Source organism: Dermochelys coriacea, chromosome 9 (assembly GCF_009764565.3).
Source record: "Dermochelys coriacea isolate rDerCor1 chromosome 9, rDerCor1.pri.v4, whole genome shotgun sequence".
In the NCBI taxonomy this organism is placed as follows: domain Eukaryota; kingdom Metazoa; phylum Chordata; order Testudines; family Dermochelyidae; genus Dermochelys; species Dermochelys coriacea.
Genome location: NC_050076.1, coordinates 104,039,003 through 104,057,922, shown reverse-complemented (window position 1 = coordinate 104,057,922; position 18,920 = coordinate 104,039,003). Strand labels below are relative to the sequence as shown.

At 50.3% G+C, this 18,920-nt stretch overlaps 1 protein-coding gene across 13 annotated transcripts in view; it reads right to left on the bottom strand.

Moving 5' to 3' along the window:
* The window catches only part of DLG3 (discs large MAGUK scaffold protein 3), a 185,115-nt gene that overhangs the window by 27,389 nt on the left and 138,806 nt on the right, over nucleotides 1-18,920 (bottom strand). For all 13 annotated transcript variants that reach the window (XM_038415195.2, XM_038415196.2, XM_038415197.2 and 10 more), the window contains one exon: nucleotides 6,691-6,805. In XM_038415195.2, the coding sequence (XP_038271123.1) occupies nucleotides 6,691-6,805 (115 nt within the window). The remainder of the gene's footprint in view (nucleotides 1-6,690; nucleotides 6,806-18,920) is intronic.

Here is an 18,920-nt window from a genome sequence, read left to right as displayed (position 1 = left end):
CAGAGAGGTCGAACTTTTGAAGCCAGTGAATTAAAGCTGTGTGTGTGGCTGGCACAGCCTGCTTGGGAGCAGTGTGATTAGGAATATAAAGAAATGTGAGAGCCCAGGAGAACAGGTCAGGCAGGTTCCAGAGCGTAAACAGGCCCTTTGAGCATTCCTTCAGTCTCCAAGCTGTGAACTTGCTGCGCACACAGCATGTACATGCAAAAACCACACAGTCTCTGCCTTTAACACACAGGGAGCTAGGGAGTGGGCTGCGAATATTACTACAGGGTAGAACCAGTGGCTCACAAAGGAATTAACTAAGCAGAGTCCAGACACCAGATGCTCAGCAGGACTAACATGGCCACAGTACAAGAGGGAAAAAGAAAAGGAGTACTTGTGGCACCTTAGAGACTAAAATTAGAGCATAAGTTTTCGTGAGCATCCGATGATAATAAATTTGTTAGTCTCTAAGGTGCCACAAGTACTCCTTTTCTTTTTGTGAATACAGACTAACATGGCTGCTACTCTGAAACCTAAAAAGAAAAGGAGTACTTGTGGCACCTTAGAGACTAACAAATTTATTAGAGCATAAGCTTTCGTGAGCTACAGCTCACTTCATCGGATGCATTTGGATGAAGTGAGCTGTAGCTCACGAAAGCTTATGCTCTAATAAATTTGTTAGTCTCTAAGGTGCCACAAGTACTCCTTTTCTTTTTGCGAATACAGACTAACACGGCTGCTACTCTGAAACTCTGAAACCTGTCATAGTACAAGAGGGAGAATTATTTAACCATTCCTCTCCCGTGAGACAAACACAGGGAGAATAAAAGCTAGTGATGTTTACATAGCCAAGGCTGCTGAATCCTGGCTACAAGACTGAATCAGTTTAGAGAAAGGTTTTGCTGCATTTCTGGCCATACAGCTGCACATGCACTGCTCTCTGAAGGTATGTCTACACTGCAGTTAGACACCCAGCGCTATCCAGTGCCAGCTGATGCACTAAGGGGCTCAGGCCCTTAGCTCCATGTAGACATTTGGGTTTGGGAGCTCCGGGACCCTCCCACACCTCACCCGATGCTAGAGCCTGGGCTCCAGCTCAAGCCTGAAAGTCTAAACCACAATTCAGTAGTCCCTTAGCCTGAGCCCAAGTCAGCTGGCGTGGGCCAGCAATGGGCTTTTAATTGCCATGTAGACATACCCTGACTACACTGATGTTAGATCATCCAATGCATGGTCAACAGGGTGTGCCTTCGGGAAGCCAGGCAGTGTTCAGAAGAGCTGTTATGGCTTGAAGAGATGCTGTATGCAAGCTGCTTCTTCTTATGCAACAGCTCTTCTACCCTCGTGTGTCAGGAGAAACTGCTGATGCCCTGCAGAGCCAGTACAGATTTGGGAAAAGGGAACTGGGCTCCAGGCTGGCTCAAAGATCAACCCAACTGTCCGATCTACCTACTTAGGACATTCCCAAAGGGTCGGTCATCTTGCTATCTCAAGGGTTAAGTAGTCTGAGCCTCCAGATGCAGCCACAGAGGCAGCCTCAAAGAAGGCAAGGTACTAATGAGAATGCCTGCACTCTGGCACCTAGCAGTACTGCAATACTGCTCTGTGGCTCAGGCAGGCATCACTTTGGGGAGGGTGTGAGGACAAAAGATCCATACAGGTTTCACTGAGAGTAGCATCTGACCTGCAAAATCTGCATTACCATGACAACACAGGAGAAGGAAAGCCACCGTGGACCTCAGGGGGAGTTTAACACTGGCAGCTAGAAGGTGAGCGGCAAATCCTGCCTGGGATTTGCAATCTGCTGCAGAACATGGAGCCTTGCTCGAAGGCCTCGTCTAGACTAGGTGCGGGTTAATGCTGATCATCGGCCAACAGACGCATTCTCAGGTTCAAATCAAGGCTGGATGTTGTTCTAACGCATACCTTGTGCGAGTAGAGGATGCCCTAATCACTGCAGTCAGGCACCTGGGGGTGGGGAGGAGAAACTGTGGTTCTATGAATCAGTGATACCAGGCTGTGCAGCACTGCACTGCCCTCCTCCTCGAGTGATTTTTTTTGTGGGGGCGGGGAAACAAACCCAGCTCTGGAAGTGAGCTGCCTTATGTCTGGGATTAAAGCAAAGAGCAGACCCATAGAGAGTACCCACAACAGGGCTCCAAAATGGGCATGACACACTTGACTAATCCCAGACCCCAGCGGGATTCAGCCAAGGCCCCAGACCATACACACAGCACGGCCGAAAGCTGCACACCACCATTTCCAAAGTGGCTTAGGGATTCTAGGTGCCGTATCTGAGACTCTGCAAGGCCCACTTTGGGGGGCAACAGATGGGGTGCTCAGTGTTTCCTGACAATCAGTCCCCATTGGGAGCCAAGAGAAAGGACTTGGCCTCAGAATGCACCCAAGGCTGCCCTGCTCTGTGAGCGACAGCAAGTGTCTGGGGTCTCCAATGCCAGTCCGGGGGAAGGCCAGATGACTTTTAAGGAAGCCACTTTCTTCAGCTGCATTGCGACTGCCGGACTGGAGCAGAGCTACGGGCATCCAGCTCAGTACCCCACTCTTGACAACAGCCAGTACCAGATGACCCTAAGGTACCTAGGCTTTGGAGTGGGAACAGAAACTAGAGCATTCAACATAGCAAGAGGGCCAAGGCAGGGGCAGCACAGCTGGCTGGTCCCTGGCCTCACTTCCAGTTACATGGGCATGAATATATTTTACATCTATTTCCCAGCCCAGGTAAAGCCTTATCCAGGCTCTCTGGAGCCAGTTCAGATGCACTTTGCCTCTTGGGGCATCACAGGGCTGGCATTGGGGCGTGATGTCCCATGAGTCTATTCATAATGACCTACATCTCACAGGGGGAGGGGGACATCCAGTGTGCATTAAACTATGGTACAATCACATTATCTTACAGACAAGGTGAAGGGGTGACTTGACTGCAGTGTATAAGTACCTACACTGGGAACAAATATTTAATAACGGGCTCTTCAATCTAGCAGAGAAAGGTCTAATGTGATCCAACATCTGGAAGCTGAAGTCAGACAAATTCAGACTGCAAATTTTTGACAGTGAGAGTAATTAACCATTGGAACAATTTACCAAGGTTCATGATGGATTCTCCATCACTGACAATTTTTAAATCAAGATGGGCTGTTTTCCTAAAAGCTCTTCTCTAGGAATGTTTTGGGGCAGGTCTCTGGCCTGTGCTATACAGGAGGTCAGATCAGATAATCACAATGGTCCCTTCTGGCTTTGGAATCTAACAACCTATAACCAACAGCAGGGGAGGTCTGGGGTATCCACAGTCAGGGAATGCAAAGTGCGTTCATCTCAAGAATAGGGGGTTATTTCCTGCTTTGGAAGACAGTGTGGCAAGCATTTCCCATACTGATGTCATGCCATGCACTGTAGGATTGCCTTGGAGGACTGACTAAGGCAATTTGGCAGCAAACCTAGTAATTACTGTCCTGTCCACAGCATGACAGCTCAACCAGTTTCATCTAAATCGTGCTCGAAACTACCCCACCCAGAAGGGTTGGGGCAGGGCTCTTCAAGACAGGTGTAAAATGGCTTTGAGAAGTGTGATCACAAACCACAGGAACCACTGACCGTCTATGGCCGAATACAGTTTAATCGGACTGCCATTAATGAGAGCGGTTAGAGGTGAGCCAGGGAAGTGGCAGGCTGAGGTTAAAAATCATGCTTCAAAAGGGATGCTCGTCAGTCATCCAGGCTTGTATGCATTTATGCATCCTGGCAGGAAGGAGTGGGGTGGTCATCTGAGCCATATCCCATGAACAGCCCTTTCCAGAAGGAAGGCAGATGTATACACCAGCTCCTGTTTGGCCCAAGGGGGACACTGCACGACCTTCCCGCAGGGCCTGACACCTGGCAGACACAGAATAGTACATGCTGATGGGAGGCCGACAGATCCGCACTGGGACGCTCTCTTGTACAGGTGTAGCTCCTCTCCTTGCCCCTTCCCCAGATGCCCCAGGCAGTTTGGGTGAGAAGAGTGAGAGGGAAAGATCATTCTCTCCTGGCTAGTCACCATCACTAAAGGAGCCAACCTGCCTTCCCATTGGCCGAGCACCGCAGAGAACAGGGAAAGGTCACACTGCCCACCAACCCCCATGCCCTTCTGCAGCTCAGCTCCCGGAACCAGACTGTGATATTGCACCCACCAGCCACCCTTGGGCACCATCATCTTCAGTACCCAGCACTTGGGTGTGCCGGTCAGCACAGCAGCTCCTGGCGTTTACCAAGACATACCCCAGCCCCCATGTCGCCACATGCAGCTTGGCTTGGCCACCCGGGGCTGGACCCGAACTGAGAGGGTGATAGCATGAGCAGGGCCCGGGAATACCAAGGGGTGCATCAAACCACAGCTAATTTAGCACGAGCCCTGCACCTTTTAATTACAAGCCCGTGAGGGAAAATGCTAGTCCTCAGGGAAGCGATTACCAGAGACAGATAACCTGCTGCTGGCCGAGTGCCTGGAGTTACAGAGCAGGGCCAGCGTCCCCTCCAGCAGTGGACCCAGCACTCCTCTCCTGGGAGCTCCACTGGCTCTGCTCTCCCCTGGCTGGACTGCCACAAGACAGTGAAAGGCTCGCACAGAGAGCCCCATGCAGGACCCTTTCCTGGGAGTTCTCACGGGGTTAGAGTACAGCAGAGACCGTGGACTAGAGCCATCAGGAGAACTGGGCCCCTTGGCTCAGTGACAGCCCTAGGCCAGGACTCACCATAGAGAGACTTCCTGTGCTACAGGACAGGAGGTAGGACCCCAGAGCAGGTAGAGTCCTACAGACTTGTCACTTTCTATACAGCCTTTACTGCAGCTTGCAGATTCCCCTCTAGGAAGCCCGCTTGGAGCCAGAGGCCCTACTCCCTCCTGCGGCACAGTGCTAGGTGGAGATGTGTGGGGTTATTTTATTTAGCAGTTTAACAAAACACTTAGTCACTCACACAGCCCTGAGCTAAAGAGAAGGGGGCATGGCTGGATCCCTGTAAGGGGGAGCCCTCGGTGCTACAGCAGGGGTCTTGGGGGAATAAAGGGGCTACAGCAGCTGTCACTTAACCCATCTCGTTTCAAACTTGGCTCTGACCTATAAGCATATCCGGGGATCAAAGCAATAATCCAGCTAAGAGCTCCCCTCCCCTCCAGCCAGATCCTGCCTCAGGGATGTATGGGGGGGAAGAGGGGAGGAAAGCATCCTACACCCTGACCACAGCCCTTGGGAGTGCAGCAGAAGTGAAAGCCCCGACACAGATTTCCAGTCCTCCCCACTCAGGGTATGAACCCACACCCCCAGCTGCAGCCAGCAGAAATTCCCTTTGCACTGCATGCCAAGATGAGCTCTGGGGGCTTTACATCTTCCACGGCATCCATTGCAGCCTCTGCCTGAGCGGGGCTCACTGCACCATGGGGCTGGCTTGCTAGGATGTGTGCCAAGTTCTGAGTGCCACCTGCTTGCCTTCCCTGCCCCAAATGCCTCCTATGGGAAAACGCAGGGCACTCTGACCACGCAGAGAGGACAGATCTTGGACGTCAGGATTCCAGGTCAGTGCTCACTCCAGGTGCCTGGCACACTCACTTGAATTTCTCCACCTATTTCCTATTGGTCCTTTTAGTCCCAAATGGCCCACTCCCTGGAGAGTGAGACACAACGCTGCCCTGTGCCTGGATCTGCCACAGGCTCTGTGCAGAGAGACCAGCACTAGGAAGCAATGCATCTCTTAAAGGGGGAACTAGAGATTCAATGCAATGCAAGGGCTACCTTAGTGCAACGTTAGGGCTTGGTATTATAGGCACCAAAGTCACGGCTCCCTCAGTAATATGCACTTGGCCTCAGGCCTCCAGGGCGGTCTGTATCAAGAGCTATAATGAGGCAAAAGTTGGACCTCACCGACTCTGCACAGGTAAACGGACCTAGTCAGGGCAGCAGTGGAAGCTGGAGCGATGGGTTGAATCGTTAAGCTACAAGGTTGCACTTGGGTTCTATTTCCCCTCAGCAGGCACGGCCTGGGGGCCAGAGACGTTTCTAGGAAGATAGGTTCATTTGAGCAGCCAAGCTCCCTCCTCCCTGGGTTAAGGAGGGTCATGCAGCTCACAGCCTGCAGTGCCCTGAGTGGGCTCCAACAGAACTGCATTTGTCAGCCAGCTTCTGCTCAGGCCTGGCCAGAAGGGAGCCCCTTGCGGAGGGCACATATGCACCACGGCAGGGGACTGCCTCTCTGGACTGTGAAAAGCCAACTTGCCCTCTGGTGAAGAGAAAACTCTCCTGGGGTGCTGCAAGCAAAGGGAAGAGATTCTGCACAGAGACTGGCCTGGTATAAATGCTCAGAGGTGGGGCCTGAGCTGCAATGATCTCTACCCAGCAGGAGCTAGTCACTGCAGAGGTCCCCCACAGTAGGTGACTCCAGAGGGCGGACAGAGCACCCGACACTTCACTGCAGCAGGGATGGGGCATTGCACCAGGCAGAACGGCCTCACACGGCAGTTTACCAAGGGAAGACTTGGGGTGAAATCCTGGCCTAACGAAGTCAATGAGAGTTTTGCCTTTACTTCAGTCGGGCCAGGATTTCACCCATAGCATCTGAACTAGGCCACCCAAACCTCAGCAGCCCCAGGGGTGGGTGGTGGGTTCCCTGCAGCCCCCTCCTCATGAGCCTGGGAAAGGGAGAGGAAGTGTACCTTACCGGACATAGAGAGATCTCTTCTCGCTTGTCCGGAGTGAGCCCGACCCAGAGCTCATGCTGCTGTTCATCATTTGTTCTCTTAAGTCGTGGATTTTGGATTCAAAGCGGCTGTACTCTGCGGAGAGAGAGGGATGGTTAGTGAAGGGAGGGAGCTGGCCTGTCATACCCCCACCAAACCATCCCAGCCCCAAGGAGCAGGGAGAGCCAGAAAGCATGTTCCTAGGTTATATAAGCATCATAGAAAGGAGGCAGCTGCAGCCTAGTTGGAGGGGACACAACTTCTCTCAGACACAGGACAGGGGAGGATACAACTGCAGCATCAAACCAGATCCATCTCTCTGCTCAGATGTGTGAGCATGGGGTGCTAGCATGAGAAGCACAGAGCAGGCACTGCCTCCTTGGCCCCAAATCTACTCTATCTGCAAACAACTAGTTCTCTGTGGTGGGGAGGGAGCCCCACTGCTTGCCATCCTCAAGCACAGACCATGACTCTTGAGTGACGGAAGAGAAGCCATCCCCGTTGTGCAGCACTTCTGCAGATCCAAGAGCTGAGCAGTGGATCATCTGCTGCTGCCCTGCTCAGAAAGTGCATGGGCCCGAGTGCTCCCAAACCTGATCACCTTTCCAGTGAAAAGAGGGGTGTGCTGCACACAGCATTTCCTAGTGCAGGGCACTGCGCTGCAGAGAATGACCCTTTTGGAACCAGGCATCCTAGTGCTGGGCTAGCCAGCTAGTGGCAGGAGCAGTTGCACCCTCTGGGGACAGGGCAACAGCCCACTGCAAGGGTCTCCTATTGCTGCTCCCAAGCCAGCTATTCCCCAGTAGCAGCATAGACTCGTTACCAAAGCATTTCAGAGTAAGGCGTGACCACCGTTAGTCACTTAACGCACCCCGGAAGGTGCGGGGATACTACAGCAAGGTAACAGCCTAGTTAGGAGAAAGTCCTGTGCAGCTCCGCGGGCACCAGCAGCCCTGGGCTCACAGCTCGCACTGGAGCTGAGCTCACTCTCCAGTTCCAAAGGCCTCCCTAGTTTGGGGACCCCCTTGGAAGTAGCCCCCCAGCCTGTCCCTCACGCCAGAGGGGTGTCAGTGTGCATACAGGCAGCTGGGATGGGCTGACTTGGGAAGAATCAAAGCCAAGCCTCAGCTCTGAGAAGGTAGGAGGACGAACACAACAAATTCACGGCATGTCCCCCCACCCCCCAGGAACCGTAGAACAAGCTGAACAGTAACTCACAGGCTGGAGAGAGCTCCCGAGAAGCTGGCAAGACCCTGCAGTGAGCTGCTTGCAACCTCATTCCCAACACCTGACGCTCCTCCCAGCTCCCTCACCAGAGGCCAGGCTGACCTTCAGCTGGGTGTAAAGGTTGGGGAAGGAAGGCAGAGGGTGGAGACAAGGGTTCTGCTCACCAGAAGCAGCTTAGGGAAGGATTGTTCCAGTGCTGCCACTCACTCTGCTAGGGGATTTCTGAGCATTTGTATTGTAAACAGTGGGACTGAGACCACCTGTCCCAGACTCCAGGGCAGAAGGGGCACAGCACTCTCCTCTCACTAGCACCATCCCTTAAATTCTGATTTTGGGGGAGGAGGAAGCTCGCTTAGAGACAATAAAGAAAGGAAGTCACTGATCCAGCCATAGCACAGCAAACACAAAGTCACTTCCTGCAGGAGATACTCAATAGCTAAGGTTAAGATTCTGTCACAGTTATTTTTAGTAAAAGTCATGGACAGGTTGTGTCACGGAAGCCCGCAACCTGTCCACGGAGGAGAGAGGGACTGATAGTCTAAGCCCCGGGAGGGGAGGGGGGAGACACGACACGGACGGATGGGAAGGACCTCACAGCTCCTCCGGCCCCGCCGTGGGCAGCAGGGGCTGAGGCAGTCACACAGGCCATGGAATCCGTGATGAAATCGTATCCTTTTACCAACATCCCACAAATCCCATGAGAAGGAGACACCCCCACCCTCCTCTGGCAGACACTCCTGGGGAAACATCTGCCCAGGCCATCTGTCACGCTCAGAAAAGCGGTGTCCTTCCCATCGCACATATAGGCCCTTTCTGTCTCTTCCCAGTATGGAGGCACCATTCACATACGTTGACAACAAAATACAGCCACAGATTCCGCCAAGAGATAGATCCAGAGGCCAAGAGCAAAAAAGTGCCTTGGCAAAACCAAGTCTCATTCAGGGCCAAGCTGCCTTGGCTGGGTGGGGAGCATAGTAGACAGAGCGTGCTCAGGTCACGTGGGGTTGGGGGAACTCTCTGTTTTAACCATTCTCTTGCTCATTCACAGAGCAGAGCTGCCTCCCAGCCTTACTCAGTTGGGAGGGTCAGTGCAAGACAAAATCCTAAGCAGGGCAAGGAGGAGAGAGAAATGGAATCAGGGAACCTGAGGGTTGTAGGTGTGGAGCAGGGGAGACAACCCTACTCCCCAACCCGAGTGCTGCTCCAAGGCTTGAATTCTTCCTGCTTTGCAGCCCAGGGCTCCCAGAGTCTCCTCCTTGGGAACAGGCCGACCGCAGCTACTCAGCAAGCAATGGCCTTTCGTTTTCCTCCTAAAAAGGCTGGGCAGCTGCTGCTAGAGCTGAAGACACCCTTAGAGATGCACGAGGACCTGGTGCGCCAAGCAGAGCGGCTGCTTCGACAGCTTTAGGGGATGCTGCTGTTTCTTGCGGTGCAGTTTATACTCAACGTTTACCTCCCAGATATTCTCCCTCCTTTTAATGGTCATGTTGCGGTTGTGTTCCACCTTTTGCTGAACCAGTTTCCTCCTCACAAAGTATTAATCCAGCCAAAAAACTACAGCCGTATAATGGTAGGGTTGAATGGTTAAACACAGAAGAGTCAGAAAATGCCAAAGGAACGGAAGCAACTTGAATCTAGGAGTCTGTTTAAAAAAACAAAACAAAAAAAACCCCACACGACTGAAAAGTCATTTCAGGTCCTGTGCAAGACCCCAGCCAACATGTGAGCTTTTCCAGACACGCTTCCCTTCTCTATGATGTTCTCCTCTCCCCTCTTGCTGTGAGATCTCCACACAGACAACAGGGGAAGCAGAGACACTGACCAGACACATTGTGCTGTCACACACAGAGGACAGAGAAATATTGGTCCTCTTATTTCAGTTCTCGTGTCCCCTGGCGTTACCTTAACGTGCTTTCGTTAAACGTATCGGAGGAAATTTAAGTCACCGTATGGTGTGTAAGTTGATGGTGTGTCTTTAGTTTTGTCCCCTGTGCAGGTGCATTGATAGTTTACATGGTCACACACTTTCTCAAATACACCAGTATCACAGTTTTTAGTAACCTTAGATACATGCCAACAGCATAAAAGGCTTTGCACCCTTGTAATTTCATGTGATTTCTGTCAGAATGGTTCAACCTTATCATTACTGGCAGACCTTTTAGACAAGCTCTCTTCACTATAAGGTAGCTACAGTAATTTTGTCAGCAATGTACTACTTATTTTCTTGTTAAACCAGCAGCACATCCATCCTTGCATGCAATTCAGGGGCTGAGAGAGGTTGTTAGTTGCAGAGCTAAGTTTACAGCTGAGACTCACGGAATTTCCTTGAGCTGCGTATGGGCAGACTGTGTCAGCACAGCCCCACTGAAGTCAATGGGGCTCTGCACAGGACCAGGGCCTACCTACACCACATAACTTTGACCACGAGTACGTTGTAACTTCTGTCATATGCTGTACATAACAGCATTTGCTGTACTACTTCAAAAAGCTTTCATGAATTGATTACCTAGCATACACAACTACAAGATACTGCACATGTCTAGCAAAGCTGTACAAAAATATACGTATTATGGCATTTGAACAACAGTTTGTGACAATATAATTAAAGACTACCATATCAATACAAATGCACAAAGGGGGCGGGGTTAGGATTATGCAACCTGAACTCTTCGCATTTCCTGACTTTCCACCACTTAAATGTGCAGCCGTAGCATTCTTGGAACAACGTTTTTATATTGAACTGCCAGAGTGAGGCTAAAAAACAAAGGGTCTGAGCTGGACATGCACAGACCAGGCCTCTGAAGCTCTGCTAGCTTGCATGACACCCCAAAGCAACACTGCACACGTCCACTGATGTTCACAAGAAGGTCATAAGGACTTTTATAAAGTCAAGAAAGTATACCCCTCCCTGGTCCTCCATCCCACTCCCCAGGAACTAAACATATTTTGCCCAAAGTTAAAAAAGAAATTATGCACACAAAAGCCAAACAAAATGCCTCTTAAAATGTCATTTAGGTTGCAAAGTCAAGCACACTAAAGTTAGGAAATGCCAGTTTTACACCTGCCTATGCAGACTTAGTTCTGCCCCCATGAGAGTCTCTTCTGGGCACTACAGGAAGCAGGACTCCTGTGGAAAAAACAGGATGTGACCATGTAATCAAAGTCAGCATCATAACACACATGCACAAAGGGACCAAATTAAAGTTGTATAGGCAACTGTACATTTGTCATTACTTAACTTTTGAGTGTTCGTCTTTGCAACCTAAACAGCAGCTTTGGCATGCAATTTTCTGGTGTGTTTTTTTTTTTAAAAGAGTTAAATATTATGCACATCTGTAACAACCTCCCCACAACGCATCATCAGCAGTGTTTGAATGTGGAACCTTCAGCACTGAAGCACAGACTGCAATCACTTGAGCTACAGGATTCAGTGGCAGCAGAAGGCTGCTGTTCTGGGGAGGAGGAGAGAACAAGGAAAAATGGGTTTCCATGGGGTGGTTAGGAGAAGCCTGTGCTAGTTCTCTCTCTCTTCCCCTATCTGGGAGTCACAGGAGCTCCTTTCCCATGTTGAGCCCCCAGAAAGGGAACTTAGGCTGCTGGGTCTGGCTCGCCCCCTCCCCACCCCACACTTGCTACAGGTGGGCCGAAAGCTCCAAGGTATTGCCAGCATGGCATGTGCTGCTGCTACAGTAGCAGCTGGAGCCCAGCATTATAATGTTCCTGTTCAGTTATTCTGACAGGCTGCCACAGTTTTCTTAAGGAACACAAAAGTGAAAAGGAAACCGGCAATTTTTAACAGTCTGCCTTAGCAAAAGCTGAATGGAATGTCATGAGACAAAGAAAAGACACTTCTCCAGCCACAGGGCATCCCCTTCTCCAGAGGAGTGTTACTCACTAGGTTTCATTACAAGTGTATTAAATCAAAAAATAGAGCCTGGAAAGGCAGATCTCCACTACCCTGTACCATATGCTGACAAGAGGCCAGGATAGTCATTTGCTGCAAGAACATTCAAACTCCATCACCTGCTTTTTAATCAGGAAGCTGATTTTTTGCCAATTTAACTTAAAGTCAAAGAGCCACATACAGGCTGGCACCAAACAGCCCAGTAAAACCCAGTTGGTTATTTTGGTTTTGGTTACCCAAATCTAAGGGGAAAGCTTTCTGTTTTTGCCCTCAGCATGTGAAGCAGTTTGGGGCCCAGCAATTGCCTTTTTACATAAGTGGAACGAGTCACTATTGAGTTTCCCGGGTCACTAGGTGTCTGTCTGTCCCTTCGGGGAGAGGCTAACAAGCAACCTTGGCTATCCAGCCAGCTGAAGCAGTGTTCCTAGTGAAATGACAGACCGAAACCCCGAGATCCAGCACTTACTGCCCATGCCTATAAGAGGCTAGAACAGGGATCAGCAACCCTTGGCACATGGTCCATCAGGGAAATCTGCTGGTGGGCCGGGCCGGTTTGTTTACCTGCCGCGTCCGCAGGTTCATCTGATTGCAGCTCCCGCCGGCCGCAGTTCGCTGTTCCAGGACAATGGGGGACGCAGGAAGTGGCGGCCAGCACATCCCTCAGCCCATGCTGCTTCCCGCAGCCCCCATTGGCCTGGAGCAGCAAACCCGAACCGCGGCCAGTGGAAGCTGCGATCGGCCGCACCTGCGGACGCGGAAGGTAAACAAATTGGCCCGGCCTGCCAGTGGATTTCCCTGATGGGCTGTGTGCCAAAGGTTGCCAATCCCTGGGCTAGAACATTATTTGTGGGTCACATGGCTTCCTACCCCAGGATCCTCATCAGATGCCCCCTCTGCTTAGCTCAGTCTGGCCACCGTTCGAAGGAGCCAGATGAAATGTGGCATCCCCCCATTTCAGAGAAGCAGCACCCTGCACATACCCAAGCACTCCACTGGATCACAGCTGTCTTGTCTCCCACGTCACTAGAGGGAGGAGTCCAACTCCCTGCCTTTCCCACAGGCTGTCCTGAGTTGATCAAGGACCTCCCAGCCCTTGTTACACACAAACCCTCTCTGCCTGCTGACAGATGAACCTAATTGCTGCCAGAGAAAGCCAATGGATTGGTTTAGGAGACAAACAGCCAGAAAGGGCTGGGGGCAGGTTTAATATTAACTAGCAGAAGGATTGGTGTGGAACAGCTCACTAGCAGGGATGGGGGAGGGGAGGGGACTGCTCCAGCTCCTAACGCCCTCTCTGCTGCTGCCAGCCAGGTAACCATTAGCTACAGCAAAGGCCAAGGTGCTGAGCAGTGTCCCTGGCACACTGTGCAGAGACACACCCTTGCACTAGAGCAGACTAGACCAGCGTTTGCTCAGGACACCAGGCAATGACCGGCTCTCCAGCTGACTAGAGAGGCAGTAAAGATGTTGGTTCTGGAAAGAGCCCAGGCTACCAAGGTGCTCTGATCCTGCACCTCTAACCCGCCACTCAGAGCTTTCTTTCCTGCAAGGCCCTGCATTCCTGCTGTGTCAGCCCCCCCACTCCCATTCACAGTGCCATTGCCTAGCTTCCAAGCCCCGCTACAGGTCAAAGAGCCCAAAGCTGAGTGGAGGCAAAACAGAGAGCCCAAGGCAGCAGGGGGCTGTTACTGGTTTGATGCGAGTGGGAGCCAGACAGATGAGCAAGGAGGGCCCTACAATATCTGCAGCCACCCCAGTTCAGCAACGCTGATTTTATTTTGAGCAGCTAGCTAAGAGTAGCGCATACTGAGCTGAGTGAAGGCTCCTGATCCCCAGGCTGCCCATCACAGCCTGGGTGGGAACAGCTGGGCAGGGCCTTGGTCTCTCCTGCAGGGGCTCCCACTCGCCTGACACACACACTTGGCAAGCAGTGCAGTAGCAAAACCCTCTTCTCCATGCTCAGATCCGCTCAGAGAGGGTGCCAAGTGACCAGGGTGGGGAACAGCACACTAGGCAGGGGCATAGGGATTGGGAAAAGAACAGAGGAGAAGAAAGGCCATCCCAGGAAGGAATGGGTGGCTGGCTAGCAAGTCCAGGCCTGGTTGGAGGAGTCAGAGCCATGGTCCCATTGCGAGGAGGGTATGTATCTGGTGGGAAAGGCACAGGGTGCACTCACTCAAATGCATATGCTCTGGGACCCAGCTTCACTTGGTACTTTATTGGCAGAGGACCTCTTGGGACTGTCAAATCAATCTTTGCTTGGTGGCTAGGTAGCTGGGGAGAGTGACTGCTTATGGCCTGGGAGCTGAGAGAGGCTATTAGCATGAACTGCTACACTGCAAGCTAGTCCCCAGCACAGCTGGGAGGAGCAGCAGGATTACTGTGGTTCCCCGTCCAGCCCATGCTCTCATGCAGGCTGTTAAGAGAACACACAACTAATCTGACAAAATGGTAACAGGTAACATTGCTTCTCCATTTAAGTGTCACTGCTGTATAAAATGTCTCACTGGGGAGCTGAACCAGGGAATTGGGGACACTAAGTCCTACATTAAGAGAGGAGGAGGATTTATTGTTTCTACTTCGCACCTTGGTGAAGAGCCTCTAGAGCCATTCCTCTCGCCAGGCAGGCTTACTGACCTGAACATATATGCATGCTGCATGTTGTCGAGTCTCGTGAAGTAGATATCTGTCCCTTGAGGCCACAGGGCAACGCTACCCCCACACCCACCCTGAAGAAATCTCTGTGCTCTGAATTCTTTCCACAGCAAGCCTGAAAGGACTGGAACTCCCCAAACTATGCTGCTCTAGGATTAGAAATCCACTGGGCTATTGTCTGCATCTCTCTCTGCCTCTCCTCCCCCACAGTGGAATAACGAGCCTGGGTGTTAATGGCCTTAGTTACAATTCCATGTGGGCTCCTGTTTATTGTGAACCGAGCACTCCTTCTACAGGACTGTTGTTTCTACGGTAAACGCATTCAGTGAGCGAAGCCAAAACAGTGAAGCAGCTAGGCCTTAACCCACAGCCCCAAGAAAAAGCAACCCCCCAGGACACAACTGCCACCCACCAGTGCCAGAGTTGTGGCTGAAGCAGGACTTCCCGGGAGTCCCATAAGTGTGCAAGAGCAGTATAGGACCTCATGTACCATGTGGGCTGTGATGATTTAGTACAGATCAGTTAAGATCAGGGGCTGGAATTGCAGGCCTAACTTCTGGGATTAAGTTAGATCTTCATGCCTGTTTGTATAATTTCCTGCAGTTCAGCTGCAGGTTGCACAGAATTGTCGGTAAGCAGCTTCCTGTACTGAGCAGCAAAGCCCTGCAAGTCAAGCTGAGCAAGTGACTGGGCCCAGAATCTCCCTCCCATTAAATGTCACTTCATGAAGAACATTGCACCCTGCAGACTGTGGATCTCTGGCCCAGTACAAAAGGGCTCTCTCGGATTTCACCTGCTTTGGCACTGGACCCTTAGCTGGTGATACTAAGTGTCCCCCCCAGATTATCAACCCAGGCTTCTTCACTAACCCCCAAAAGGAACTGGTCAACAGCACGCCATCGAACAGCTGCTTTCTAGGACACCAGGAAACAGTGAAACGGGAGGAAATGAAAACCATCAAGGAGCCAGGTGAGAAAAGAGGAGAGTCTCAGCAAGGCGACAGTAAAAGCTGGAAAGGAACCGCTCCTGAGGATACAAGGAGCCCTGCACATGGGAGTTGTGCTCAGAGCCAACCAACATCCCATAAGATTGAAGACCCAGTGGGCAAGGAAGTGACTGTGAATCATACCTAGAGTAGCAAAACTCAACAGGACCCATAATGACTATTTCTAGCAGGAAGTGCTGCCCAGGACGGATGAACTTCAGCAGGGCACAGGCTGGCTGCATCCACCTGCAAAGCCAGGGAAGGGACACGACACTCTGAGGAGAGGTGGGAAGGCTTGCGGAGTACGTTGCCACAGCCTCAGACTCCACGGAACAAGTGTCTATGGTCTGGGACCATCCATGGGCAGCCTCATTGCAGAGGGAAGAAAGGGAGCAGCTCCTGTAACGGTCCATTGCTTTCACTTATGGAACCTGTGACTTGCCTTGTGCTAAAGTTACAGTCAGTGACTTTTAAAGCAGAAAAGAATGACTTATTTTATTGCCGTTACTGTCTCTCCCTTTGAACTTTGGGGTTAATTCATTCATCTCTCCTGACTGCGTCCAGCATGTACCTCTGGCAGTGACCGCTCTGTATGTTTGGAGGAGAGGGGCTGAGGCATGATGCTGAGAAATGCCATGTGACTTTCTAAAATCACTGTACCCGCTCCTTGGTTTCCCGTTCCCTTCTGAAGTCAGCTGCAGGAAGAGTCACCACAGTAAAGTTCTTATATTTTAAAATGAAGGGAGCATCTGGCTTGGGTCACATGCCTGACAATAACTCCTTCCTGGATATTTATGGCATTGCCAAAATCTTGGCCTGTGTGCCCATGTACAGCGAAGTTGACAGGAAGAGAGAGAAACATGAAAGGGCTCCTTTTATAATCACAACACAGAACAGCACTTGGAAGTGGCTTTTTCTTTTAGAAGACTTGAGGTAACCCTCCAAAGGCTTTGCACCAAGATAACATCTCTATGCACAGGTGCTTAGAAGACAGAAGTAACTTGTCTCACCATGATTTTATCTTTGACCTGTTTGTTTGGGGTGAAAAGAAGCAGAATTCCTGGGATTAAGAAGATACACAAGTTGTTGGGATTTGGGCAAGTGACTAAGTGTCAGTAGTAACTCAGAATTTCCATGTGTGAGCTCTGGCACTCAGCAGCATGAAAAAGGGTGCATTCACTTACCACAGCCGCAAGCAAGCACCCCAAGCCTCTCCTGTAATCAATCACATGAGGCTTGGAGGGGATAAGTTTGCAGATCCTGCATCTCTGCTGATAAGGGTTAGTTTCTGCCAGCTCTTTCCTATGGGCCTGCATTGCCAGGCTCTGAACAGGGAAAGTTCATATCCACTGCTTTCTAAATGCCTGTGTCTTGTGTTCATCCCAATAAGGGCAATCACGGGTTTTCATCTGCTCCTTGGTTTACCATTCCCTTTTCTTTGTGCATAAGCAGGGACCATTGTTGCTACCAGTGCCATTCTGACTGGATTCTCCTTCTCTAGGGTTGTTCTTAGGGTCCCAATTCTTTTGAGCTCTCAGTCTATCGTCCAAAAAAAAAAAAAAAAAAAAAAGGAGTACTTGTGGCACCTTAGAGATTAACAAATTTATTTGAGCATAAGCTTTCGTGAGCTACAGCTCACTTCATCGGATGTAGCTCACGAAAGCTTATGATCAAATAAATTTGTTAATCTCTAAGGTGCCACAAGTACTCCTTTTCTTTTTTGCGAATACAGACTAACACGGCTGCTACTCTGAAACCAGTCTATCGTCTGTAATGCTGACCCATGATTTTGTTGAATGTCTGGACATATTATTTTGCATTTCCTTATAATTTATTGCCATCCCTAGGAGGAGGTATTGGGATACTCACTACACCGGCCTATCCAGATTAGCAGTTTACTACTCTTAGCTTTAATTTGTTGTCTTCTAACTGCTCTCAAAGGATGGCCTCCCCGCACCTCCCATGAGTTAAAGAGATCCTAACTGCTGCAGAAGGCCAGGCCTTCCACTTTTGGTTTTAGTTATAGGCAGGATCCCACACACCCAAATACTTACTGTCCTCTCTGCCTAGGCTGGATTGAAAGCAGCAAAGCACAAGCAGATTCTGATCCAGAGGAAGCACATGGGTCATGGAGCCATTCAGCTGGCTGACTTGCCTCAGCAGTCTAGGGCTCTGCTCATCTCTTCAATACCTAACATTTTTCTAGGGATTATATTGCTTTTCTTCATGCAGACAACAGATCATTCCAATTGTCTTTAATGCACGTGTGCGCCTGAGGCCATCATATTATGACACTTGACATGTAACATACAGTACATGAAGGCCAGGGGCTTCAAACCCCAACAACATATTAGCTGTGTAACCAGCTGTGTATTTTAAAATCTCACTCTGCCTTTTCCTACATTTAAGAAATGCTCAGCCCACACCTGCTTGTTTCTTTGCCAAATCTCACTTTGCAAACTGAACCTGAAATACAGGAGCACAAAGTACTTCCTGAAACACCACCACATGCCATACTCTTTAGGCTGCACAAAGCGCTCCTCTCCGGGAAGAGCCTTTGCACCTCCCTTCACAGACGGGCTTTGTGACAGAAGAAGGAATCACATGAACATTTCCCCCAAAACACCTGCCTTGGAAATGATAGAAGAAACAGAAGAGGTCCAGGGAAAGGCAACAAAAATGATCAACAGCCTAGAAAGCCTTCCATATGAAGAGAAAAGGAATAAAGAGCCTAGAGAAGACAAAAACTAAGAGGGGATGTGATAGAAACCTACAGAAGAATGGTAAAGAGAAGGGATGTTCTTATTACACTCATAATACAAGAATAAGGGCACAAAGGAATCAAAGGGAACCATTTAAAACTGACAAGAAAATCTATATCTTAAAGCCACAACACATAGAATATGGAACTAACTGCAGCAAAATATCATGGCGGCCAAAAGCTCAGTAGGATTCAACAAAGCGTTAGCCATTTGTATGGCTAGTGAAGCCATTCAGTTACAAGTTTCCTGGGTCTGTGGTGCCCAGACAGGATGGTCCATGGTTCTGACATAGTGTGGCTGTCCTTATTGCTTCCAGCGGGTCAGTACATAACAAACAGCTGCCTTGCCCAGCGACATGCAAAGTAAGGTCTCAGAACCCAACTGTTCCCTTTTTTCAGGGACACTTGAGATTAGTTGTCTTGCCAAATAGCTGCCACTCAGCCTGGCACAGGCAGCACCACTTGGCTGTTAACACCTTTGTGAGGGGATTAAAGGCAATTCTGTTAATTTTAAAAGCAATATTTAATTAGCATCTTTTAAAGAGAGACTCTTACCACCTGCTCAACCTTCACAAGGATCCAGCCCTGAGCACAGACCTCCAGCCCTCTTTGGACTTTTCAGAACCAACTGCTTTCAAATTAAAACTGATTAATACACTAAGAGCTATCTCCCCCATCC